Genomic DNA, 26,324 nt, shown 5'->3' on the forward strand with positions numbered 1-26,324 from the left:
GTCAAGGAAGGCTACAAAACTTCCAGCTGTCTAGAAGAGGAGCAGGAACACGGCAGACCCATAGCACAAGGCTGTTTGGCTCTGAATGGACTTTAATGTGTCAAATTTGCACACAAAAAATGTCAGACAAGTCTGATGCACCTTTCTTCCTGCCTGTCTAGCAGCAGAAATAGCAGCTTGGTACCTGGTGGCTCCTCTAGGAGCTGTTCTTCAAACTTTTGGCACAGGATTTGTCAGATAAATCAAATCCAAGCACAGGCTGACTTTGAATCAAACATTCTTCCTAACCTGTCTTTTCTGCCTGGCCAACTTTTCTCAGTAAACAGGAGAGGGAACACTGTCCTTTGGGCTGAGAGACACATGGAAGAGACTCCCAGGAGTTAGAATTTACAAAGTAAACCTGCTTCAGTCAGTCTGTGAGAGAAATACTCACAGCAGAATCCAAGCATAACTCATGTAGCAAAGCCTGTTTGAGTCTGAAGAGAGCTACGAACAGTTGCCTTGTCCTACTTGTCCTAACGAAGGCTCGATGCTTTCTGTATCAAGGGCATTGACTTTATTACTCGAGATCGGTACAAAGAGGGGAGGGTGTGTTAGGGCAGCCTGTGTGGAGGGGGAAAGACTGATCAAAAGGGAAGGAGTAAGCAAAAGACAGATGATTTAATGCTGGTGGATTGGGGTTACTAGGGTGACCTTAGCGGGTGTCCCTGGGTGTGCAAGGACTCAGTGTTCACATGACTGGAAGCAGACAATAGCAGCAAAATCACCAGGGTCGGTGCTGAGAAACACTGCACACTGGAAAGGACTAAAAAATAATAACAAAAGCCCAAGTACTGAGGTTGCAGCCGTGAACACAAGAACGACTAACAAGAGAAAAAACTGTTCTTACTATCAAAGATAAATTCCCAGAAGCAGAATACCTTGATGTTAACCCAAGGGACTGAGTATAAGTATGAGAAAAATAAAAATAAAAAAGAGGCAGTGGAGAAAGTTTTCTTATTGCCAAGTATTTCTGCAGTCCACCTCTTGGAGAGATAAAAAAATATTTCATGGAAGATTTCCTTTGAGAGCAGCCCCTTTGATTCTCTTCCCTTGCTCCCTATTTGTTTCTGAATTTCAATTGCATGGACTTTGTGCAGAGAAAGAGCCCACAATTCCTAGCTGAGGCTGTAACAAGTCCTACCTCAGAAGATACAAAGCACTTTATGTTCAGTCAGAGCTCTTGGTAAGTTATTCTGTGGGTGTCACCCCAGTTAAATGCTGAGAACTCCTGAATCAATAAGGCAGTGGAGGAATGCAGAAATGTCTCTGAGCTTTTGAACTCTATCCCTCGCCCATCTGAGGTATTGTGCAACAGATTTTTATTCTAGCAAGGCTGCACATGGCACTCAACAGCTTAGTTCACAAACCATTTCCCAACAACCCCCAGCAAACGGCAGCACTTAGAAACGATCAACAGACACATGCCCAACTTACCTCAGAAAGGAGAAGGAACTGGTAACAGCACAGCCCTTCATCAGTAGAGGTTTCTTTGGCAAAACCTCCAGATAGTCCTAGGAAACAGAAGGGTCCAGAAGAGACCTAATCTCCTCCCCCTCTTTTTTCCCAGTACCACTCATAAAGTCCCAGACAACCTATCTTGGGAGAGATTTCCTCCTTAATAACCTTAAATTTGGGATCACTTTATCCTTTACCAGATGACAAAACAACCCAAGCACAATACAAAGGGTTAAATAAAGGGGTTAAGGGGTTGATAAAAGTAGCATCCAAAGTACAGAGAAGCTGAAAATATGAAGTTCTTGATTTTTTAATGCACTTCTAATGTCAAGGTGTTCCCATTAGCAATTTACTAACTTTGTATTTAAGGAAAGTTTAAAGAAAATGGTATTTTGGCATCTGTGATTTTCTTCATCTGTCAGAGGATTTCAGTTTTGAAAATTTTTTTGGGGAAAGAATAATAACAAGTAGGAAGGTAAATTGTACATACCAAAGTCAGTGGAAAGTGGATTAATTCAATGTCTGTCTTTGTTAGAATAACTAGTTTTCTAGACGGGACGTGCAGAGCATAATTCTAGACCTCAGCAAAGCCTTGGATAATTTTTTTTTGAGAGTGAAGAGAGAGAAATTAGCAGAGGAATCATAAACAGGGGAGCAAATTGGCTGATACAGACATTAGTGCCTCCATACTCTGCTGAAATGGGAAGCTGGGCCTAAGGGACATTATGAACAGGGGGTTCTGAGTCTAGTCTTCTGATTAATGCTTGCAGTAATGACCTGAGCACAAAAGGTAGGATTATGCTAACAGAATGGGCTGAAGGCACATGGGAAAGGTGTTGTCATTACAAGTGACTGAAATGTCATGCAGTAAGAACAAGTAGATTATTTGACTAACACAGAGAGCAAGAACTGCAGGGGTAGGTTTTGGAGACAAACAGCAAGGCCTCTATAAGATGAGAATCCTTTAGTAGGAAGTAAGAGAGATGTCACCCCCTTCTTGGGGTTTCTAAATAGGCCATGGATTTCCAGTGGGCAGTGAATCACGTTGAAATGCAAAGTGACACCAGATGAGCAGGTAATGTTGCATGCTATTTCCATGCAATAGCTTCCATTTCCTATTTTCTCTGAGCTGATTCTGGTCTTATTGATACAGGTGTCTAAATATCTATGTCAATACAGATGTCTATATATCTATACAGATACAGGTAAGTATCAATACGTGTATATATACACATACTTTCTCCGTATATGCATATGTGAATGTATATGCTGTCTGTGGCATATGTATAAACCATGGTGCGTACACACACACACACACATATAAATATATAGTAAAGCACAAGAATTGCTCACCAGCTGTAGAATGCAGGAATCACTTGAGTGAAATCCCTGCCTGTGGTAAGAGGATCCAGGAAGCCACAGAGGTGTCCCAGGGGCTCTCCCATGGGATTTCCCTGGGGGACTGGGCCTCAGTCCCACAGCGGAGGAGCCTGCGTGATGTCACGCTCAGAGGGATGTTCTGATGAAGGCGCTGTACCCCTCTCACAGCTGCGTGGTGGACGAGATGGACTTCTCAGGCATGGAGCTGGACGAGGCCCTGCGGAAATTCCAGGCCCACATCCGCGTGCAGGGGGAGGCGCAGAAGGTGGAGCGGCTCATCGAGGCCTTCAGGTAAGAGACGGAGCCCTGCCAAGGCAAAAACAACAGCAGTCATGGAGAGAATGTCCAGAGTTCCCTGACAAAGAGGGGCATCATGGAGGGGCTTCCTGAGGGATGGATTCCTCTGTGCCACTGCTGTGTCACAGCTGGGGCCTGGTCAGATGTTCAGTGGCGTGAAGGGTACCAGGGACCAGAGTGAGGAAGGTAAGTTGTACATACCAAGGCCAGTGGAAAGTAGGTTATGACATGGCAGCCAGCAAGGGATTCCCTGTTCAATGGTGACTCACAGGAAGAGCAGCAGAGGGGCTTGCAAGGCAGCTTGGTGCATCCAGAGGAGTGCTTTGTGCTTAGCAAGGCAGGCTGGAGCAGACTCCTCCTATATTACACTCACGTACTGGTGCATTCTGAGTAGCCCTCTCCAGTCTCACTTGCTTTTTTGGTTCCTGAGAACAAGGTGGCTGAAGATTCATCAGCCTCCTTCAGCCATTGGTGGGGAAATTTGCCTTCAGAGAGCAGTGGGTTCCCTCTCTTACGTGTGAGAGGTGCAGCGGAAGGAGGAATGTGATCTGCCTGTGACAGAGCCACTGCCAGGCTGGAGCAGAGGGTTCCCATGTTCCGTGTTAAGTTGTGCATCCCTCCTGCTGCAGCCAGAGGTACTGCATGTGTAACCCAGACGTGGTCCAGCAGTTCCACAACCCGGACACCATCTTCATCTTGGCCTTTGCAATCATCCTCCTCAACACGGACATGTACAGCCCCAACATCAAGCCTGACAGGAAGATGATGCTGGAGGACTTCATTCGCAATCTGAGAGGTGAGGGTCCTGCTTTGATTTTTTTTTTTATTTTGCCCTTTTGCTTTTCTAAATTCTGCCTAGATGAAGGCAGGAAAAAAAACCTAGTGGAACTGCCTTTCTCCAGGTCTTCTGCTGCTTGCCTGTGAGCCAGACATGGAAGGCCCTTTGAGATGCCTTCTAGGGTGCTGGGGAAGGGAAATTCTAATTAGCTTTGTTTTCTGCAGAAAGCTGTCTAGCCTTCTCAGAAACCATTTTCCTTTGAGAGATGGCTTCATCTTTTAAGATATCTCATTGCTTGGAAACAGTCCATTGTATTACATTTTCCTATTGTTCAGCTCCATCCTTCTTAGACCCTGCTGGGTTGTGCTGCTTTGAATATATGAACACATTTTCCCTTTATTCAGGCTAAATCTTCCTCTTCTTAATTGCCTGCGATTACTTATAGTAACTATAGGTGTGACAGAGTTCATGCATACATTACCCCTTTGCAATTTCTGATACAATCAGTTCCCAAATCAATTTTCCTCTATTTTCAAGGTTGATCATTTCTATCCTGGTAATAGGTTGTTAAAAGCACTTTTTCAGATGTGGTCACAACATATATATAGAGCTACCGCCTTGTTCTTATTTTCAGATCTACTAATGCAGCTTAGTATTGCTTGGCCTTTTTGACATCATGTCTAGACAACTTATTGTCTAATTTCCCACCATATTCACTCCTAGGTCATCCTAGGTCAGGCATTTTCCAAGTTTCTCTTACTGCACATCTGCAATTCAGATAAAGCTCCCTCAAAGTTTTTCCAGCATAAATTCCTGTCTTTTCTGAAGATTTTGTACTTTTCTGGGTTCCTTTGACTTGTTTCTTTGTCCTGATTGCTGTTCAAAAGGTGTCATCTCAGCCTCCCACATCTTCCACAATTTGTCACCTGCTTCAGACTGGTATAATATGACACTGAGGCCCTCTTTCAAGTTAATTCCACAGATACTGAATGGGGCTGCTACCTGCCATCATCTCCTTCAGTATTACAATGGATAGCACTAACAAAAGAAGGGGTTTTTTAATGTTAACTTACACTAAGAGTTGCCAGAAAATCTGCCAGTTCATACCACAATGAATTAAACCAGCACAAAGGTTACCCACCTCCAGTGCAACATACCACAACTCATTAGAGCAAGTGAAGGATGTCACCCCACCACAGACAGGGAGAGACAGCTCAATCCAGACTCACTTAGGTCAATGCCCAGGCCAGCAACTTCAGCAGCCTGTGTTTGAAATGTTATTTGGGATACATTTGCAAGGATGTAGGTAAAGGAGCCAGGACATCTCAATGCCTTTCCATTTCTCAGCAGTTCCTGAACTGCACCACTCAGGATAGTACATCTCAGACCAGGGAGCTGGAGGGAATGCAGAGAAAATCAATATAAAATGACTGGAGGAATTCAGTTTGGAGGAAGGTCTGGCAGCTTGGTTTGCAGTGTTTGGCTCAGGGAAGGGTGAAAAAAAACTTTTCTGCCAAGCTCTGAGGGGTCGGACAGCAAAATCTGGAGAATTATCTAAGGAGATGTAAAAGAGGAAAGGGGCAGGATCAAGGCAGAGATCCCACAAACAGAACAGCAGGGAAGTATTATTCCCAGGAGACAACACAAAAGGAAAATGGTGGAGGTCACCAAGCAGACAAGGAGAGCTGATGCTTGCATTGGCAGGAAGAGCTGCTGAATCCCATCATCGGCCTTCTCCACATCTAGCACTTCTGATGATACAAAATCAATGCAGGGGTTGCTGCCGAGTGGCCCAAGATATATGAGTGTGAAATTGTGGCTATAAAACCTTAGGGAACACATGGAAAAGAGCCACCATGCAGAGCAGTGGAATGATGAAATCAGCTGCATTGGCCTTAGAGATGTCAGTCTCTCCTGCTGCTGCATTAGAGAAACAAAGGAGACAGCCTAAAGTGAAGTATTGCTGTTCCCCTTCATCGTTCCCAGCACTGCACAGTGCAGACGCGGTAGTGAACTGCCAGGGACCGCTGGTTCTTCCCTTTCCTTTTCTCTCTGACTGGCCTGCCCAACATTTTCTGTGTTTGGCAGGGGTGGATGACGGTGCTGACATCCCTCGGGAGCTGGTGGTGGGGATCTATGAGAGGATCCAGCAGAAAGAGCTCAAATCTAATGAGGACCATGTAACTTATGTCACCAAAGTGGAGAAGTCCATTGTTGGAATGAAAACGGTGAGCACCCATAACCCCGCTGGCACCCACTCAGCCCCTCCGTCCCCCCCCTCCTTCCCTGTCCTCTTTTCTGTGTTTTTCCTCTATGCCTTTCTTCTCTTACATAATACTTTCCTTGCTTGTCTCTACAAATGTACTCCTTCCTCTCCCAACTATTTCCTGCTGTCTCAGTCTTTCCTAATTTTGAGGGATCTCCTTGGCCTGAGTTTACAGTATCTAGTGCAGTAATTGTTTGCCCATGGATTTTACTGCAGGTCCTGCCTGCACTAAAATCAGTGCTCAACGGATAGCTCTGCAGTGTTTCAAACTTTCAGGCCTTTTTAGGATGTACGAAGTGAAAGGCAAAGTAATAGAAAACAATTTATCCATCTGTCTCTAACGAGTTCCCTAAAAATTGCTGGGGTTGAGAGATGCCGAATGCACAGACAGCTTCTTTGGCAGCAACCAATATGTAGTGCAAAAACGTACATACGTTTTTGTTTGTTTGTCCAAAATAAAGCAGGAGGAGGTGATTTGTCTGGGCAGAGGGTGTGGAATTGTGTCACTGGGCGGGGTTGTGCAGAGGGTGGGGGAGACCCCGAGTGGCCCCTCCTTCAGCCCTGCGTGCCCCTGTGTGCTCGCTGCAGGTCCTGTCGGTGCCGCACCGCCGGCTGGTGTGCTGCAGCCGCCTGTACGAAGTGACCGATGTGAACAAAGTGCAGAAGCAGGCAGCTCACCAAAGGGAAGTTTTCCTCTTCAATGACCTGCTGGTGGTGAGTGAGCTTTGGCCATTAGGCACTGTGGTACTGGTTTCTGCCCTGGTTTCTGTAAGGAAATTTAAAACCAGTCTATAACATTCATTTTCCCTCTGTTCTAAGCACAGCTTCCAGTTCATCAACATTTTAAGACACAGCTCTGGGCCCTTCACTGTTAAAAACCTACTAAATCTAAGACTCCAGTAACTCTTTAAAAAACAAACTGTCACATCCCACAGCTATCCAAGCAATGTCATTGCTCTCTCTCATGCTTTTGCCAGCAGGGTAGTTCATTTCATGAAAGGGAAGTTCATTTCTTTGTCTGTTTGTACTATAATAGACAGAGCCCTCTCATGCACTTTAAGTCTTTCCTGCCAGACACTTCAAAATCACTGCCTGGTAACATGGAAAAGGCTGTAGCAGGCTAGATAATACCTGCCAGACCCCCAAATGTGTAGAGTATTTTTTGAAGTGTCCAGTCCCAGCAATGGAATTAGGCAGGTACAGGAGAGCAGATTTACCATGAGACTGGAAGGAGGCCAAACAAAATGGAAGTCTGCTGAATTTAATGGCGAAGTGAAACTGTGGTTGCAGCAGATGCAAGCCTAACCCAAAACCCTTATGTAGAAGGAGAGGATGAGAGAGCTTTATCCACCTATTCTTCTGCAGCCATTTGTACAGTTGTGAACCTGGGGAGAGGGTCTGCTCCCTGCTATCCCTCTACTCCATGGGATAAACCAGATCCATAAAAACTAGTGCTGAGGTACAGGGGCAGCACAGCATTCTCATATGCTCTTGTTCCCAGTTCTAAGGTATTTATGACAGGCTTCCCTTTGTCTTTTGATCTGTTCCTTGGTGAAGAGAGAATCACTCTTTCAAAGTCAGAAATGTGGTAATCAAAAAACCAGCACCTCTGGGAGAGAGCTGAGTGGGCCCAGGGTGATGCCTGCAGGATTCCAGAAGTGTTGTTACAAGTGCAGCATTCCAGGCAGCTCTCTGGCCATTCACCAATCCCATGTACACTTAACAGAGCTTGCAGAAAGCTTTTTTGCTTTGAGCAGTTTGCATCATCCCTGGCTCACTGCTCCCCAGCACCAACGATGCTTCTCTGCCTCCAACAGATCCTCAAGCTTTGCCCGAAGAAGAAAAGCTCCTCAACATACACATTTTGCAAGTCAGTCGGCCTGCTAGGGATGCAGTTCCATCTCTTTGAGAATGAGTGTAAGTCCACTGCTCCTGGGTTTCCTGGAGGGGTTTGGAGAAGGAGGGAGGTTCCCAGGAGGGAAAAGGAGAAGGAGGGAGGGGCTGTGTGAGTTTGCATTAGCTGCGAGATTCTAGCAGAGTTAAAAGTGGAGGAGAGAAAACTGAGGCTTGGTGCCAAGGAGATCACTCTTTAGGTACACTGTGATGAGAAGAAGCTCCTGGTACCTTTCCTAGGTCTGAGCATCTGCACAAGGGCCTCACTGAAGGAAGGATCTGGCTTGTCATGGTGGCAGGGACAACACCACTGGGGGAGTCAGTGAAGACTGGGGGAATCAATCCCCACATACATCCTACTGAGCTTCCAGAGGCCAGCTAGGTGCAGAATCTTGTTGGCAGGAGTGCTGCTGCCAGCTTTAGCCCCTGTCCCCTCATGCCCAATCCCCACTGCTGCCTTTGATGCTGACAGACGCTCAGGTGCTGCTGCCACCTCCCTGCACCGTGTCATGCTGTGCTGAGAGCTTCCCAAGGCAGAGGCAGAGCCCTTGGCACAGCACCCATCAAAGCATGGCGGGAGGCCAGCCCTAGCCAGCCTGACCTTGATGGTCTGGGAATAGAGCCATGATGTGTCATGACTGGGGCTGGTTGTGCCGTGGAGGACTTCCAGAAACAGGCAGGGCTTCCTGCTGGCACGATGGAGGGGCAGCACAGCAGTCCCAGGCAAGCATGGCTGATGCCCCTGGGGCTTTGTGAGCACATGGAGAACATGCTGCAAGGAAAGCAAAATGTGGCAGCTCTGTGGCTATACGAAGTTTTTTCCACCCCTCCTCTACTGCACTGGCAGTGTCACTCTCCCAGCGCCCTACTCTGCAGCATGCAGATACTCCCACGCCCCTGTGAACTAGGGGGGCATTCGTACCTGAGCATCCCCAGGAGGCACCACCAGAGCTGGAATCAGCGTTCAGGGGTAGCACGACTATCCTTGGAGTGCCCAAAGATCTTCTGGCAAAGGCATGCTGCTGTGCATCCCCTGGAGAGACAGTAAAGCAGATGTCACAAAGATCTCGTGATCCGAACAGATGAGAGAGACACAGGGCAGGAAAAGGGCTTGGCACGCAAAGAGGGGGAGCTGAGAGTTGGCTGAAAATAACAGGTTAGGCCTTGGTTTGTTTGGGAAAAGACTGATAAAGGAAGGCTAAAAAAGGAAGGCTGCCCATGGAAGGCAGGCAGACGTAGGAGCAATGGAGGAGAAGTGAAAGCAAGACAGGGGAGGACAGAAATTAAATTTAGAGGAATGTGAAAGAAAAGGAGGAAAGTGATTGAAACCACCAGCCATTGAGCAAAGGATAGAGGATGTCCAGTCAAAAGTGTGGCAAGTTTTCTGCACTCTCATGTTTTCCTGATTCTCTTGGCTGAATCTCCAGTCATCACCTCCCTGCACACAAACATGATCTTTAAAACATAAGGGCTTATGCTGTTATATTTTCACCCTCTGAGCACAAGCTTTCATTTACTTTCCTGTGTTTTGCCTGTGGGGAGTACTAAGCAAGACCTAGAAACACATATCTTTCCCTTTACCATTCTCTCTGCACAGTACAACAAACTCCCCACCCATGCTGTGCCAACACCCCTCCTGTGCTCTCTGCAGATGAAAGGAGAGACTGGGGACAAGTCCTGCCATGGTGGATGCAGTGGCTTTGACCCCAGAAGACAACCTCTCTTGCTGCATCTCCCACAGAAGAAAAAGTTGGCCTCACAAACACTGCTTACTCTTCCACAGATTGAGAAAGGCTTTACTGTCCTGCCTCTGTGCTCAGGTTCCCAGGGCCAGTCCAGCACTAAGAGTAACTAAGAGCTAAAGTTCTCTGGTTTTGACAGCGCTGTGGTGCTGGTGACACTTGTCTTGCTGCTGCAGCTTGGTCCTTCCGTTCTCTTGGAGGGCTGCAGTGCTGCAGGTTCCCACAGCTGGCAGTGTAACAAACTCTGGGTGTGCAAAATTCCATTGGACTCATGCTGAAAACTCTCTGTCCTTCAGATGTACCAAATCAACCAACTACTCCATCAAGAGTGCCTAATAACTCTTTCTTTTGTTGACACATCTTCTTTCAGATTACCCCCATGGCATTACACTGGTGACTCCAGTTTCAGGCTCAGAGAAGAAACAAGTACTACATTTCTGTGCTCTGGGTGCTGAGGAAATGCAGAAGTTTGTGGAAGATCTGAAAGAGTCAATAGCAGAAGTGACAGAACTGGAACAGATACGAATTGAATGTAAGGGTCTCACACAATTCACACTCCAATGCCATCACACTGCATGTGACTACAAGGGAGAAAGGGTAAAGGAAGAGTTCTTCAGGAACCGGGGCAAAGAGGATGAGCAGCACAAGTCTGCACAGGATGTTCCTGGGTTCACTGATAGGATGAAAAAGCGCTCTGTGACCACCAGCCTGCAGGAGAAATGGAAGGACTTAACTACTTATGATGCTTATGAAACAGGGAGTGTGACACAGTGGCCTGGAACAGGGAAGCTTCACACCCAGACTGTCACACCCAGAAGATTCTTCTCTGTCCCATACTCCTTTGCCTATGCAAATATGATCTGTAAATAGCTGGGACAGACCTTGTCCCTTTAAGAGCGTTGTCCTAAGGGCAAGCAGTCTGTGTCACTCCATGACTTATACAGACAAGATGTCCATGTAGCCTTTGATGGCCTTTCCACGTATAATCTGTTGAGCAAAGTAGCTCAGCTTCAGTGGTCCCCATCTGTGCAGCACTTGCCAATCCTGTATAAATGTAGGTCATATGTAGAAGGTCCTATGGAGATATGTACATTCGTTTCTCCACATGTCAAATCTTCTCCAGTTTCTGATTGGTTTTTTGGTTTTGTTTTTCTTGGATGTTCCTCTCTCCCCTCTTGACACTCACTTGTGATTTTCTTGCATTAATTCTCCTTGCTGACTTCCCATTTTGCTCCTTCAATATGCTGGTGACCTTCCCTCCATCCCTCTCCTCATTTATTTCTCTATGTCTGTTTTGCAGGGGAACTGGAGAAACAGCAAGGGACGAAGACTCTCTCCCTAAGGACCAATGGAGCCCAGATGGAACTGCAGTCTAAGCAAGGCTCTCCAACAGGTAAGAGGGCACCCAGCACCCAACTTCTCTTAGTCAAGAAGTCTTGCCTCTGCAATTGTGTTCTTACTGATTCTTACGAGAATAACTGCAAAAAGAAGTGTTCAGTTTTGTATCCTTTCACCTTGACCAAATAGTGGAAATATGAGAACATATACATTCTTCAAATACCCTAGAAAAAACCCTTGAAGTCTCATTACCCCCTCTGTAGCTGTAATACCTGGTAAAGAGGTGTTACTGATAGAGCATGGATAAGTTCTGAAGAACCTGTCCCAATCTTCTTCCCTGAACTGGTAAAACATACCCCACTAAGCAGCTAACAGGTTGCAAGAGGGGCTGGATTGGCCTTGCACCTCTCCCTTTAACTCTCCAGTCCACAGTATGAGGGCCACCTCTTTACTAGAGGGGCAGACCTCATGAGTGAGATCTTTTGTTTTATTTCAAAGGCAAGAAGGATTTGGGGGAGAAGGTCTCGGACAGCACAGTGGAGGTAAGTAGAGTGCAGAGCAGCTGAGGTAAGTAATTCTCTCTCACTTCAGCTCTTCTCACATTCTCTGTTGTTTCTTTTCTCAGGTTTTAATCAATGCCTCCCCAGCCAGACTGACAATTTTACCAATTTCCAGAGATACAATTAAAAGTTACTGCTAGGACGGGTAATACAACTTTCAAATCCAAACTAAACTTCAAAGCATTTTCAATCCGTTTTTATAACTGTAACATCCGTCATGGACCAAGCTCCCAAACGCTGTAGACTAACTCACCCCACTGCTTCTGGGGAGACTGAGAACCCCACCAAGGACTTCCCTGACATGCTAACTCCATGCAGCATCACATGCAAATTCCCCACAGCCCAGCTTTCCTGCACAATCTCTGCAGCTCTGTCTCTCCAACCCCCAGAAGGGGATTAAGCATAGCCTTTGTACTCCAGACTTTACTGAGAGCTTCACTTTTCTAGGTAGGGGGCTTGGCTGTCCTGTGTACATCTATCTTTGCAGGAATGTCTAGCATCCAGTGGGTTGCCTGTTTCTTCACAGACATCCATATTCCCACTGCCTGTGGGAAAACAGGAAAATGCAATCTCCACGCTGAAAATCTTACCAACTACTTCCTACTCTTTCTCTCTGTCCTGAATATCTCCATTGTCCTGAACCTGCCCTTTTCTGGGGTACTTATTTCGCCTCTTTTCAACATATATTTATTTGAAGAATTCAGCTTCTCTGTGGGGAGTAGGTGCTGCTTCCTTTCCCCAGAGAGCACCCTGCTTTCCTGCAGATACCTGCTTCCTGGGAAAGGTGCCTCTGCCAGCCAGTTTCCTGTTCCTGTTAGAAATGTCTCCCTGTGTAGAATGGCTTCCCTGTATCCTAATGTCACTGGCACTTCGTGGCCCAGCAGTTTTTCCTGTGGGACATTTCACCACCTGAATGAATATTGACACAATATTGTGTCCTGCTGTGTGGTGAGTCTGAGCAACCTCCATGCCTGCACAAAGACAGACAGCTCCTCCTTGTTCCAGCATGGTGGGGAGCTTGGTCACTTCACAGCCTCTCCTTCCCAGTTGCTGGTGCTGCTGCTGACTCTGCCAGACCCTCAGGGCAGTGCCACGGTCCCACCTGTACCCCTGCCTGGCTGGAAGTGCCACGCCAACCTGCCAGCACTTGTTTCCTACCCAGGGCTTGCCACTTGACTGACATTCTGTTTTGAGCCAGCAGCTTAGCTCTGGTTTGGGCTCTCCATCACCTCATGTCCTTGCCAGCAGGAACTATAACTTCATTCATCATTTGGGAAGCATTATTTCCCTGCTGCACTTTTGCTGCTAGGGACCTCCAGTCCAGGCCAGCTCCTACTTTTTTTAGATTGGTCTCAGTGAGCTCCTTTATTTGATTCCATTATCAGCATCTCTGCGTGGTCATTCCTGATGACCTCCTGCTTCCCCACCTGCTTTCAGCTGGCCAAGTATTACCCTGCCAGCAGAAGAGCATTTCCATTTCTCTGAGATTATCTAATCTGCTGCCATTTCATCATGGACTTCTTTTACCATTGTATGAGCTAGATGGGCATTTTTTGTTTCTTTTTTCTTTTTTTGAAAATCATTTCCTTTCAGTGACAGATCATCAAATGGATCAGAGGGAGCTGCCTTTTGCTAGGCTGTGTCAGGTTTCTGCTTTTTAGCCAGTCATATGGTGTACCTTCCTACTTAGAAAGGCAGGGAGCTGGGAAAGGCTTGAGTTTCTCTGTCGCTCTCTATCTCAGATTCAGCTGCTGTCATTTTGCTGAAACGCACAGCCTCGATTACCTGAAACCTTGCGGTCTGGTCCCCCTCTCCTTTTTGCTGGTGGGGACAAAGGCATGACCCCGAGGTCTGCTCATCACCATGAGAATTCACGGACACTTCCATTTCTAGAGTCGATTTGTGTTCCCTGTGCTGTTTGGATAATCAAAATTGTCCTGCATTTGGGATCGCAGGCTCTGCTGCCTCTGATGCAATGGAAAGGACGGGGACACTTGGGCTAGATGGGGACAGTGGGGCTGTTGAGGGGGACTGTGCAGCCGGGGTCATACCTATTCTGGTTTTTTGAGGGAGGGAGGGTTGAATGCATATGAGGTCGTCCGGTGGCGGGGGTTCAGGGCAGCCAGTAGCAGCAGATGGGAAAAGTCTTGTAACATTTAATGCTTCTTTGGCTGTTTCTAAACTAGGTGTCAATTCACAACAGGCTTCAAACGTACCAGCACAACTCCGCCCTGGGGCCCGAGAGTGGAATGCAGCCCAGCATGCGTCTTAACATGCCACGGGAGCGGCTGGAGACAGCACTGGTGCCCTCGCACCCCGCCTCGGCGGGGACACTTGTACAGTGCCAGCAGATTGTCAAAGTCATTGTCCTGGACAAGCCGTGCCTCGCTCGGATGGAACCGGCCCTCAACCAGACTCTGACACGCTACGTCACCTCCGACTCGTGCACCTCCACCCCGTGGCGCGGTGTGGGCAGTGGGCTCCCTGGGACACCCATGAAGCTGATCCATCAGCCTCCCCTGCCACCTCCACCCCCTCCCTACAACCATCCCCACCAGTATTGCCCCCCGAGCTCGCTGCTTCAGAGGCGCAGGTATTCCAGTGGCTCACGCAGCCTCGTGTAGCCACACCACCAGCACCAAACAGCACAGACCTCCCCGCTTCCCTTCCCCACCGCCTCCCAGGGACCCTTTCTGCCTACAGAGATCTAGTTTGTGATTTATTTTTTAGTAAAACAAGAGGAAAAGAAAAAAAAAAGCCAACTGACCTAACTCTTACCCCGTCTTCCCTCAAGATGATGCTATTTGTGAGGAGCCGTCTATAGAACCTGCCCACATCCATGCTCACACATCCTCACACCCTGCCATCCCAGCTGGCCTCTGTGCTCGTGCTGTCCCCATGTAGCACTTTGCTGCCCGTTCCTCAGAGGCTTGATGACCTGCTGCTTTCTAGGCACCGTGTCTTCCGTTTCATACTCCTCAACTTCCTTTCCTGCCTTGCATTTTCCTGGCCATAGGTTTGTACCCATCCTGAAAGTTCGCCAGCCTCGGAGAGAAACGGACTCATGTGTGCCAAGGGCCAACCTTGGGGCACTCCTGGGGATGGAGTTCTCCCTGCCACCATCGCTGCCACCTGCTAAGCTGGAGCCAGAACTTGCACCACTGGCCACGCTTCCTCCTCAGCGCTCTCCACGTATTATCTCCTTGCAGCAGCTGGCTCCAAATGAAGGAGCACACGAGTGGAAGAGAGCTTGAGAGGAGGAGAGACTGTTCTGAGCTGCAGTACAACACAAAGATGGCCTCATTAACACCAAAACTTTTTCTGTTGTTATGTTGGAGCATTGTACCAGAGACCTCTGCTGAGACCTAGCAGACCTCACATGTAAATACACCTGTATGGTAGCGTATGTATGCGCATGCTTACTAAGGAAACACCACGCAGTTCTGAGGAAGCAGGAGGAGAGGTTCAGTCCAGGGATCTTCCTGGAGTGGATGTGTACTTTTCCAAAGAGATGGCACCAAAGGTGCCCTCCCACCTCAACACACTCACACATACACACACACACGAGCTTGTCTTCTCTAAAACAGACCTGCCTCTGCTTTCCTTCTTCTGGCTGGTTCTGTGTTTCCTGCCCACCCACATTTTTGTACTCTGAAAGAAAAGCTGAGTGTTATGTTCACCTTCTGGGGTGGGTGTTCCATTCACTTGGGCTCTTCTACCTGTGTTAGAGGGAAGGGGGTTTTTGGAGACCACTCATGTGGTCTCCCATCTGTATCTCTTGCCTGGCTATACTCTTACCTCCATCAGCCCTTCTTATAGGAAAGCTGCCCAAACTCCAAGGCCTCTTCTCTCTCCCTCTCTCTCCCAGCTTCAAAGTGAGAGGAGTGGCAGATCCTGAGATAGAGATGACAGCTCAGCTCCTCTGCTTTATTGGGGACATTGATGTGAAGGAAGACAGCATTAAAAATGGGCTGTGGATGTATTTTTAGAAAAAAGATCTCTGAGCAGTAGGGAGGGGAAGATATTAATTAGCTTAAAGGCTTTGGTCTCACTCACTCATTCTATCTCACTTCGAGGTTTAAGAAGATCAACTTTAGGATTCTAAAATAGGACAGAAAGTCTTTTAGGGCCTTTATTTTTATTTTATTTTATGAAGGAAAGACAGAAATGCTCTTCCCGTGCAAGGCTGAGCCATGAGCACTGAGTGCTGATGATGCAGTGGTAGAGTGAGGAATGGCAGGAGTTGTTGCCAGTGGTGAGGATGTGCAAGATATCAGTAAAAGGAGGACAGGGAAGACAGATGCAGAAAACTTTTTTTTACCTTGTAGGGTAAAAGCCACACAGCAATTTCCTTAGGGATTGTGCCAGTATGCTGATCTCTGGGGCCATTGCCAGTGACAAAGGCCACAGTGCATCAGGGATGGGCTCAGATCCCTCAGTGCTCCCTGGATGCTTGCTGGCTGTGCTGGAATGTTCAGGGAGAGAGCTCACACATGTGGTGTGGGCAGAAGCCCAGCTGAAGTTAGGGAAACAGAAGGGGCTGGAGTGACAGGTCTCCTGCACTTGGTCAGCCCTCCAGGGCAGGAGCCTGCTCACTTCCAAGTCCTTGTCTGTCTGAGCCTGGCCCATGCACCCAGCTGTGCCAAGAGATCTGACTTGTTTGCTTAGCTGGGCATCCATCAGGCTGCCACTTTTATCTGCAATAGCAAATATGCCCCCTGGGAGCCCCAAGCACAGCCTCAGGGAAAACTGCAGAAGCAGATGACAGAAAAGATTGTAAGAAAACCCTGAACAGATGCCCAGTCTCCCTCCAGACCAGAAAAGCTTACCCCTAGCCAGGCCCAGAGTGCAGTTTGGATGCTCCACATCCCGAACTGGATGAGGGAGAGGTCCTCACTCCTGGCCAGGGCTCAGCCCCTCACCCCCCAGCCAGCTGTGAGGCACAGCTGCTCTGGGCTGCTGCTGACTCCCTCCAGGGCGACACCCTGCTGCCTCACAGCAGCCAGAACCTCATCCGAGTTGCCCACAGCTTCCCAAGAAAGCATGCGTGGCATCTGCCATTGTCTGGTCAATGCAGTGTGTGGCTGCTGTTGTTTTTGCTCACTGCTGCAGTGGAAGGGGTGTCCAGGAGGCACTGGCACAGTCCCGCCTTCCCAGTAGTTATTTAACTGTCTGAGAGGAATGGCAGGATTAGTTCAGCTTTCTTCCCAGAGTGCAGTGAGCCAGTGAAGCTCTGTGTGTGTGTTAAAATAAATAAATTAGATTTTACTTGACATTTAACACAAAGTGACAACAGCAAAAAACCTTAAGATACTTGAGGAAATAATTTTTTTAGATAAAATATTTATAACAATGCCTATGAAGTTCCTACACAAGATGTTTGCTGCTTTAATAATTGATTGGGAGAGCTTCTAGAATCTAAATAGGAAATAAGGAAACTGCCTTGAGACTCCCTTCTCCATGCTGGATGAAGGGTAGAAGTGAGTGAACTGAAGTGCTGAGATACCCGAGTATTCTCTCAGGGCAAGCTGGTTCTCTTTCCCTGAACTTGCAAACGCTACTGCTGGCCTTGAGATTTGGACAGAGAAGCAAATGTAGATAACCCTTGCTGTCTTCTAGCCTGCTGGCTACCACATCTGTTGGGTTTAGCTGAAGAGTCACAAAACTAGTCTGTTCCAGGTTGTCATGGAACAGGTTGGTCAAAATTCTACTGTGGAGCCGAGCCCTTCGGACTTCACTTCAAAATACAGATGATTTTTTTTCTAGGAAGGTTGGTCTCGAAGGATGACAAGCACTTTAAAACATATCTGCACCTTGTCTGATCTATTGTATTGTCTGCTCCCTCAGTCCTCCCACACGCCAGCGAGACACACAGACTCAGTGTAGCCGTACAGCTGTGAACAGACACCCTTGCACACAGACTGACCCCGAAGGAGCATCTCAGTGACGACCTCACGAAGGACAAAATGTGTACCACAGCCCACCTGGAGGGACCAGCCCAAAGAAAAATCACCAGCTCTTGACAGCAGTGACTCTGATCATAAACCTAGCACAATCTTTCAGGTGGAGGAATCAGGCAGGGAGCTGCTGCAGAGATTAGCTCAACCCAAATGAACCAGTGTCTTTTTGCTGCCAAATTCATGCCCTTCTATATTAAAAAAGTGTGGGGAGAGAGAAAACAGAAACCCAGTGGAAAGGGTTCTGCAGTGAGTGTTGGGTAGTCAGTGGCCAAATGAGAAGGTGGCTTTGCTGAACAGTAGGAGAGACTGAGCTCTGTTACATCAGGCTCTGTGCTGATGCCTGCTCATGCTGGTGCAGGCCCAGTGAAATTAATCTGTTCGCACCAGCAGCAAAGGGATGGGAAAATGTGACAGGAGAATTGAGCCTTGCAAACAATTTGGGTTTAATGCAGTGTTTTTCCGCTGCTGTAGTAATTTTTAATGCCGTAGTCTTGGCTGCTGGGCTAGCAACACTTAGTGCTTTCACAAGGCTTTCAAAGCATCCCACCGTTCACATTTTCTCTCCTTCCTGTAGATGAAAGGTGTGGGTATGAACCACAACTCAAATTTCATCAATACTCATACTGAAAGGTACTACCAGATTTGGAAGCATTTGAGGGCCTCCAAGCTGTAAGGGTCTGAATTTTGTTACATGTTTTTCCAAAGGCTCAACCTGCAACTATGTGCACGTTTCTTAGGTTTCCAAAACCAATCTGAGCCCTAAATTGGGGATGCTGCTGCTTGACGGAGTCTCTGCTTTGAAATGCAAGTTGTTGAACAAGCTCCCCCTGTCTCCCACTCCACCATCTGCCTCACTGTGCTAGTGTAGGCTCCTGGGACTGCTGGCAGTGTTTCGTGAGCTAGAGCTGTCCTTGTCCTGCCCTCTTGTTCGCAGCCATGCCTGGGACAGCAGCTTTGAAGTCACCCAGCTCTTCAACACTAGTCACGACCCCATCTGAATGTGTCTTTTTAAAATCTAACAACAGAAGCGTTACCTGTGCGTAGGCTTTTGAAAGCACCTATCTGTCTGTACCCGTCTCCTGCTGTAAATATCACCAACAAAGGCTTCCTTTGGGAAAAGTAGTGTGGTCACACCTAGCAAAGAGTCCAAATGGCTAATATTTTGTAACAAAAATAACAAAAATAGATCAGAGGTATTTTATCTGTTCAATCAATAGAGTTTTAGAAATTATATTGAGATAATGTCACTTGTGCTCCAATGTCTTCTTTGCCTCAGCCCCCGCCCCGGTGTCCCTGGGCCCAGCGGCGTGCCAGGCGCACACCACGCACCGAGGGGTGCTCCCAGGGAGTGCTGAGCATCCTGGATGCCTGCTGGCCTCGGGGCAGCCTGCTCAGCTACTGCTGCCTTCTTGTCAAAAGCAGCAGGAGCTAGATCCCTGCTCAGGCTCTCTGAGGATCAGATCCAGAGGAAACCAGGAAGCAATAAACTTGTTCAGGAGGTGGCAACTTAATTGTGAAATTCGCCCCTGCAGTGAGACAGAGAGGAAAACGGAGGGGCAAGGCAGAGCCCTTCTGTTCCCCAGCTCATTGCTGTCCGTGTTGATGGATGCTCTTGGCTGCGCAGGCTGCACCTCCGGGGAGGGAGGCCCGCACAGCCTGGCAGAGCACTCGCTGCTGCCCGTGCACTGCGGCACACGTGGCCACGCAGGAACCTTGCACTAGAGAGCAGCACACACCGTGGGGCCACAGCACCTGTGGGCTCACAGCACCTGTGGGCTCACAGCACCTGCCAGCACACAGGACTGCGCCTCAGAGAGCGCGCCGGACACAGCTGTGGGGCGCAGGCACCATGCACTGCCCGAGCAGGACAGCTGTGCTGGCCGCAGCACCACCACTGCAGCACATCTCACCAGCTACACAGGCTCAGGCCTGGGGAACATTTGGATGGGAGACACGTAAGGAAAATTACATTTCCCGTGCAGAGCAGATACAAGTGCATATTTACACACAGCATAACCCCAAGGTTAATGAAGCTGACCTTTGAGAGAGAATCAATCACGAGCACACAAAGCGAGCTCTCCTCTGCGATGGGTGGGGGAAGGCAAGCTACATCTCTGCAGCTGGATCTAATAGATGCTGGATTCAGATTGCACCTGCTAAAAACCCCCTGTCTATAGGTTGCAACTTCTTTGCTAGCTTCAAAGAATCCCTTAGATCCCCAGACCCACCATGAAAAACACTTGGGAGGACATGAATTTCCCCTAGACCCAGCCAGGATATTTCCCAGGGATTCAGAGGCTTCCATTTATGTTTTTGTGTGCCACGGCTATATTATAAATCAGCCCACCCCAAACAGGCATTTTTTAAGATGTTTTGAAACAGAGGATTATTAAAGTTCCTGGCTGATGTTCAGGTCACACACCTGGTTGTAAAGTAAAGGTGAAAGCAATAAAACCGGATTGTCTGTATGTGAAATACTCCTCACTTGCTCCAATGTACAGATACTATTATTAATCAGAAGATGGCAAGTGTCTCTGGGAAGGATTCTATGTAGACGTATATGGGTGGTGCTGGTACAAAGGATTACAACCCAAATACCACAATTTTCACAGTGCATCTGTACCCTGTTATATCTATACAACATCCATTATGTGCAATAACTGATACATAGCGTGGTTGGAACTGATCAAAATACACCACTCTTTTCCACAGAGAATCTTGAGATGCAATTTTTCTCTGAAACTTTTCAGATGGACTTTTAACTGAGCACATTCCTCAAATGCTCTGCTGTAAGTGGGCTCTATCCACCCCGACAAGCAAAATGCAGATTCACCACTGAATTCAGCACTCCACAGCCTGCTGCCTCCTGCTGTGAAGGTGTTGCCTCCGGGGCCACGCTCCCTCCCAGCTTCTTGTGCCTCTCCTCACTGACAGAGAATGGAACCCTTAATTTAGGGTAAGCACTACTTAGCAACAACTAAAACATCAGAGTGTTATCGACATTATTCTCATACTAAATCCAAAACACAGCACTCTATGAGGCCACATGAACAAGGGCAGAATTATCTTCCCTTTCTAAAAGGGAAGGAAAGAACCCTTCTCCTGGGATCTGACTTCAGCCTTCAGTCTCAGCTCACAACTTCTGGCATCCCTAGTGAAAAGGACAACCCATCCAGCAGCTCAGGACATGCAGCCAGGAAAGAAATGTGCAAGGGAAAAGCCAGAGCTCTATTTAAATAGCTTGTTCAAAGATAAAACCCCAGCCATCTGTCGACTTGCCCTAGAAGAGGCAAGGCTATAATGATTAGCAGAGAGAAAGGCTGCAGAGATGCCAGTGAAAAAAACAGCAGTTTGCTAACATTTTGCACAGGTCTGCCATGAATGCAGTGGGAAGAAGTAGAAGGAGTTAACAAATACAAAAGATCACTGTATTTCTCTAAAGCAGACACTGCTGGCAGTGTGGGACAGAAGCTTTCCAAGGGCTGCAGGATGCTTTGGGCTGGTGCAATTTGGCACTCAGCATCCCAAGAGCAGATGCTGCCACGGGGAACTGACAGCAGCCAATCTCACTCAGATCCCAAGGCTCTGAACCGCAGAGGAGTCCACACAGCTGGAGGGCTGTCCTGGGGTCTACGGGGATGCCGTAGGGATGGGGGTTGCCAGGGATGGGGGCAGTCCCACAGGGCTGGGTGCATGTGATCCCCGCCAGGCAATGGCTGGGATGCTGTCAGAGGGGCTGGGCTGCCACGTCTCTCACCGTGGCTGTGCTGTGTCCACCTGGATAGTTCCCATGTAAACAGTACTGGCTAATACAGACCTGCCCTCCATTACCAAAGAGCGAGCCCACTCCCTCTTTTCAGGGCTCAAAACATCTGGAAACCCCTGTAAATCCATCGGCGCAGCCTGATGGGTTAACCCACTGGTGCCACCGCACCTGCCCAGTGCTTGGATGCACTCCCTGGTGCCAAGGCAAGTGCCCAGCGGTGGGACACCCCTGTAGCCTTGCAGAGCCCCCTGCACACTCTCCCACTCCCTGCAGAAGTGCCTCTCCCACAGCCACTCCCGCAGCCTGGAGCACTCCAGTGCCCCTGAGCCTCGGCAGCCAACGCCCAAGCACCCGCAGTGACTGGGGCTGCAACAGCTGCTCTGTCACCACCTCCCCCAGGAGCATCACGCTGAAGTTCCCCTCACAGAGCTGAAAAGCCGTTTTAAAATAAGAATCTTGGATTTTAACTCCTAATCCCTTCATTTGCAGTAAGTGTGGAGAGGGAACAGAGACGTCAGCTCTCTTTCTCTCCCCGCTGCAGGACCAAATGCGCTCCAGAAACACATCAAAGCATTTGTGCCACGGGCTGTGCAGGCAGAGACCCAGAGCGGCTGCTTGGCCAGGACACGGCGGCACCATCGGGAGGGCAGGCAGAGGCAGACGGGGATGTTGTCCCTCTCCACCGAGGCGCAGTCACCCCTCCCATCTCTTGCCTTCCTTCACACCTAGGAGTTATTTTTAAAAGTGTGTCAGTCAGCTCTGGCATGTGCTGGAGGGGGATGCACAGAAAGGAGGGTGGCAGGTGGATGGGCTCACCATGCAGACAGGAGCAAGCTGTGTCCAAAAGGCACATGGGCTCCCTGGGGATGGGCAGGGAGCCGGCACTGCCTGTGTGCTGAGACAGGTGGCACAGGGGCCACTATGTCCTGCCCTCGTCACCCCAGGGCCAGCCCAGGGGCTGACCTATCCCCAAAGCGTGTAAGAGGCTCTGGAGCCACGGAGCAGACAGCGGACAGCACTCTTTGGGTTGATGGCAAGGGATGAGTTTACAGGACAGAACCTTTTATCTGGAGAGCTATGGAGAGGTTTCTTCTGGATCTGGGTCAGCAGCATCAGCACAAAACTAGAAGGTGCTTTTCTTTATGGGGTCAGTGTAGGGGTGTTTGTGTTTTCCTGAACAGCACGATGCAATACAAACTGGCCAAGAGTCTTCTCTAAGCCACACAGCCTCCAAAGGGAGAAATCATCCAGCTGTGCCACTATGCCCTGCTCTGCCAGTGGGCCCTGGGCTTGTGGGAGTGCAGTGACCAGGCAGAAGTGTTCTCCAGCAGTTTACCTGCCGCTGTGTTGTGGTTATGGGGCCCTTGGGGGCCAGCCTGCTCCCCATATTACACCAGTGATACAGACAAGTTCCTTCCCAATGAGTTGTTTTTTTCATCTGGAAGCAGAAACACCTTGACTACCCAGGATAAATCCCTCCATGATCCCTCTGCACAGGGCTGCAGCTGTGGGGGTGAGGGCTGCTTGTCCCCAGGAGCTGTGGTGGGGACACGTGCCACCCCATGAGGGCCTGTGGCTGGTCCCTGGGGCTGCAGTGAATGCTGGTGCTGTTTCCTTGGCAGCACAGTGGCATCATGCCGGGCTGTCAGGAGGCATCTCCATCAGCGTCGTGGCTGTCAGGTATCGGCGCAGGGAGCACTAACCTCTCCCGAGCATCTCCAGACACGGACACTTCCCAGCTGACAGCATCACAGGGATGATGGACACACTTGCCAGGAGCCCCGCACAGCCTGTGGCAGTGCTGCCTCAGCCAGGGCTGCAGCGGGGGTGCCAGGATGCAGCCCATCCCCTTCTGTGTTTCATGGGCACACCATGTGGCCTCCAGTGCCAGCAGACCCCCGGGGCTGAGCACCAGCCTCCCGCTCTCAGCTGCTGAGGAGGGCAGGCAGTGCTTGGGGAAAGCTGGTAGCCCTCGGTACCAGCCAAACCTCAGTGGATATGTCCCGTCAGTGATGCACACCCCCTCCCCATTCGGCCATCATCACCAAATGCAACCAGGATCCTCCAGTCCCGAGAGAAGCCCTCTGGAAGAGGCAATGGATAAGGACAAATTGCTCATCCAGAATGACACCAGCTTTTAAGGGCACCCCTGATGCACAACACAACTCCTCTCAACACACCATTTAATAGAACTGTGGAGAGACTACAAGCTACACAGTGGCTGGCCAGCCAAAGCCTTGCAGTGCCACACGGCATCATATCCTCTCATGGACACGGCACACGTGTTTTACAGCCAGCTGCCAGCTGTTGGAACACATCTGCTAAAACAGCAGCAGGAAGAGCTCCCCTCTCCCAGGGGAGAGGATCACACCTGGATCTCCAGGGAAAGCAGCTCTTGAGCAGCACCAGAACAATCCTGCCTTTCCCATGGCCTGTGTCACCCCTGCTGCAGCAGAGGATGGGGGCAGTGGCATTTATTTTATATTTTGCAGGCCTCAGGAAAAAGAGGATTTCAGAGGGATTTGAACACAGATCCCTAAATAGCTCCTTAGAATTAACAGGTTTCATAAAGGATTATTTCAAGCAGTTGCCTATGGTGGGAGGGAGAGGCTGGCAGGTGCTGGAGAGGTGAGGGGACAGAGCAAAGGCAGGAGGAGTGCTGTAGGTGAGGACAGGGGAGCACAATCCCCTTCTGAACCACAGCAGTGAGGAGAGGGGAGCATTCCACACCCTGGCTATGTATCCGCTCCTCTGGGTGAGTGAGAAGGAGTGAGGAGCAGAGGGGTGGGCAGCACATGTGGGAACACCCTGGGAACAGGACAAAAGCCGTTCTTACAGTCAGTGACCAGAGATGGCTGCTTTGACAGACCCACCCACAGTGGAATTTCAGAGGTGTGGGATGAGCTTAAGGGAGTCCATCAACACCCCTGACTCCTCACTAGATGGAAAACGTGTGTGTGGAGGTGGGAAGGCTCTTCTAGTGCTAAGGATGGGATGAGTTTGAAACGCTGGAGAAGGCGATCAGTCCATCAGACAGAGCTTGACTAAGGGCAAATTCCTACCTGCAAGGTTATGCATGCCAGACTTCACAGATCCAAATATTCACAGTGGAAATAAAATAGTGCAAAAGCAGGAAAAGCCCACAGAATGTTTCAGAACAGGCACAGCTCTGGGCACAGTGGTGGAATGTGGGTTGAAATGTCTTTCTAGTAATATCAGGAGATAGCATTCCTTGGCACAGTATTTTCTGGTGCAAAGAGGAAGAGAAATATCTGGAACTTCATTATAATTTTGATATGGGGATGGAAATCGGTTCTTAGGGCCTGGATCCTGTGAAAAGCTGGGATCCTCTGTGGGATCCTGAGCTCCAGCTTTCAGTAGGCAGAAGTGCTGAGCATGGACACAGCGAGAGCCTAAGCCACAGGCATGCAGGAAGGAGTTCTAAGCTGGAAGGAGACCACATGAGAGAAACTGGGAAGAGAGGCTTGTGGTAATAGAAAGAGATAGAAATGAGGAAAGAATAGAAGAGAAAGGAGAGAGAGTTGTAATTTCACAATAGTAGAACTAAGAAAGCAGGAGGAAGAAAGCTGAGGTAGATAATTTCCACTGGACAAATGATAGTGGGGAAGGACTGAGGCAAGAGAACAAAAAGCAGCAGGGCAGGAGGGAGAGCAAAGGAGAAGGTCACAAGCAGAAAACTGAGAAAATGGTTAAATCTCATCAAATGTCATTATTATGAGCAGCCCCTGCTGCTACATCTGGAATGAAGTGCCACAGGCAAGGCAGAGAGATGGCCAGAGAGATGCTGGGGCTAAAATCCTAGCAAACGGGAATTGGGGTTTTAGAAATTTCCTCAGCAACCAGGGAAAGAACTTTGTTTTCTGGACCCTTTCTTCTCAACTCCCCTGGAGGAAAAACCTTTGAACAGCTCTGCCAGCAATCAAGCTCTTTGGCCAAGAATTTAAAAAATTACCACCGACATTGCTTTGTTCTTCCTCAGACCTGAGCTGCCCCAATGAAATTGGAAGAAATGAAGTCTTCCATGGTTTTACGGCCTCACTCAAAACTTGAGTCCATTGCCCATCACCCACCTGTGCCACCCTTAGTCTGCATTTGAGGGGAGGGATGTTATGGGACCTGGCTGCACAGGCAAAAGCAGGCCTCTAGTAAGGGCCATTACTGCAAAGTTCAGAGCTTTAACATATCTTTTGAACACAGATGTCCCACTCTAAGGACATACATGTTTATAAAGAGTGGTTTCCTTATTGCCCCAGTTCATAAAGATAGGTGAAATTGGAATAGAAATTTTCAGCTACAGTGGCACAGACAATCAAGGGACAAGGAAAATGACATGTCTGTAAACTAGCTGAGATTAATGGTGATGAGCTATGATTGCAGCTTTCAGTGTTTGGCTTTTGGCATTACAAGACCAAGCCTATAAATACAGCACTTCCTCATGTCTATTTAACAGATGCGATTTTTTTGACACAAACACTGTAACAATTACAGGTGGGACAGGGCGTGATCTCAGCTTGGGGTGTTGGAGACCACACAACATGCACTTAATGCCCAGCAGCCATAACTGCTGAGAATCATGCGTACAAATACAAATTGGTTACACATCTGAAGCAACATTAATCAAGATGCACCAAAGAGTTGGCAGGGGACCACTCCCAAAGGGATCTCACTTTACCTTTTACCAGAAAACTTCTTTCTTCCTTCTGTTACTGATCCACAGGCTGGAAGATTGGCAGGAGCAGGTTGGCCCCATGCTCTGGCAAGTTGTGGGGACGAGCAGTGCAGGGCCAACCTGCAGCATTCTGAAGGTACTATTGGAGAACAAGACA

General features: G+C 48.7%; 1 protein-coding gene across 6 annotated transcripts in view; it reads left to right on the plus strand.

Annotated features, from left to right (window-relative positions):
• The window catches only part of IQSEC3 (IQ motif and Sec7 domain ArfGEF 3), a 94,456-nt gene extending 74,292 nt beyond the window's left edge, over positions 1-20,164 (plus strand). For 2 of the 6 annotated variants that reach the window (XM_063395040.1, XM_063395041.1), the window contains 9 exons: positions 3,046-3,168; positions 3,804-3,970; positions 6,041-6,180; positions 6,807-6,932; positions 8,036-8,135; positions 10,224-10,385; positions 11,154-11,246; positions 11,690-11,733; positions 13,938-20,163. In XM_063395040.1, the coding sequence (XP_063251110.1) occupies positions 3,046-3,168; positions 3,804-3,970; positions 6,041-6,180; positions 6,807-6,932; positions 8,036-8,135; positions 10,224-10,385; positions 11,154-11,246; positions 11,690-11,733; positions 13,938-14,375 (1,393 nt within the window). In that variant the 3' untranslated portion in view covers positions 14,376-20,163. Of the gene's footprint in view, positions 1-3,045; positions 3,169-3,803; positions 3,971-6,040; positions 6,181-6,806; positions 6,933-8,035; positions 8,136-10,223; positions 10,386-11,153; positions 11,247-11,689; positions 11,734-11,816; positions 11,897-13,937 lie in introns of all 6 variants that reach the window. The other 4 variants (XM_063395036.1, XM_063395037.1, XM_063395035.1 and 1 more) reach the window with 4 other exon arrangements.
• The last annotated feature ends 6,160 nt before the right edge of the window (positions 20,165-26,324 follow it).

This window comes from Prinia subflava, chromosome 4 (assembly GCF_021018805.1).
Source record: "Prinia subflava isolate CZ2003 ecotype Zambia chromosome 4, Cam_Psub_1.2, whole genome shotgun sequence".
NCBI classification, from domain to species: domain Eukaryota; kingdom Metazoa; phylum Chordata; class Aves; order Passeriformes; family Cisticolidae; genus Prinia; species Prinia subflava.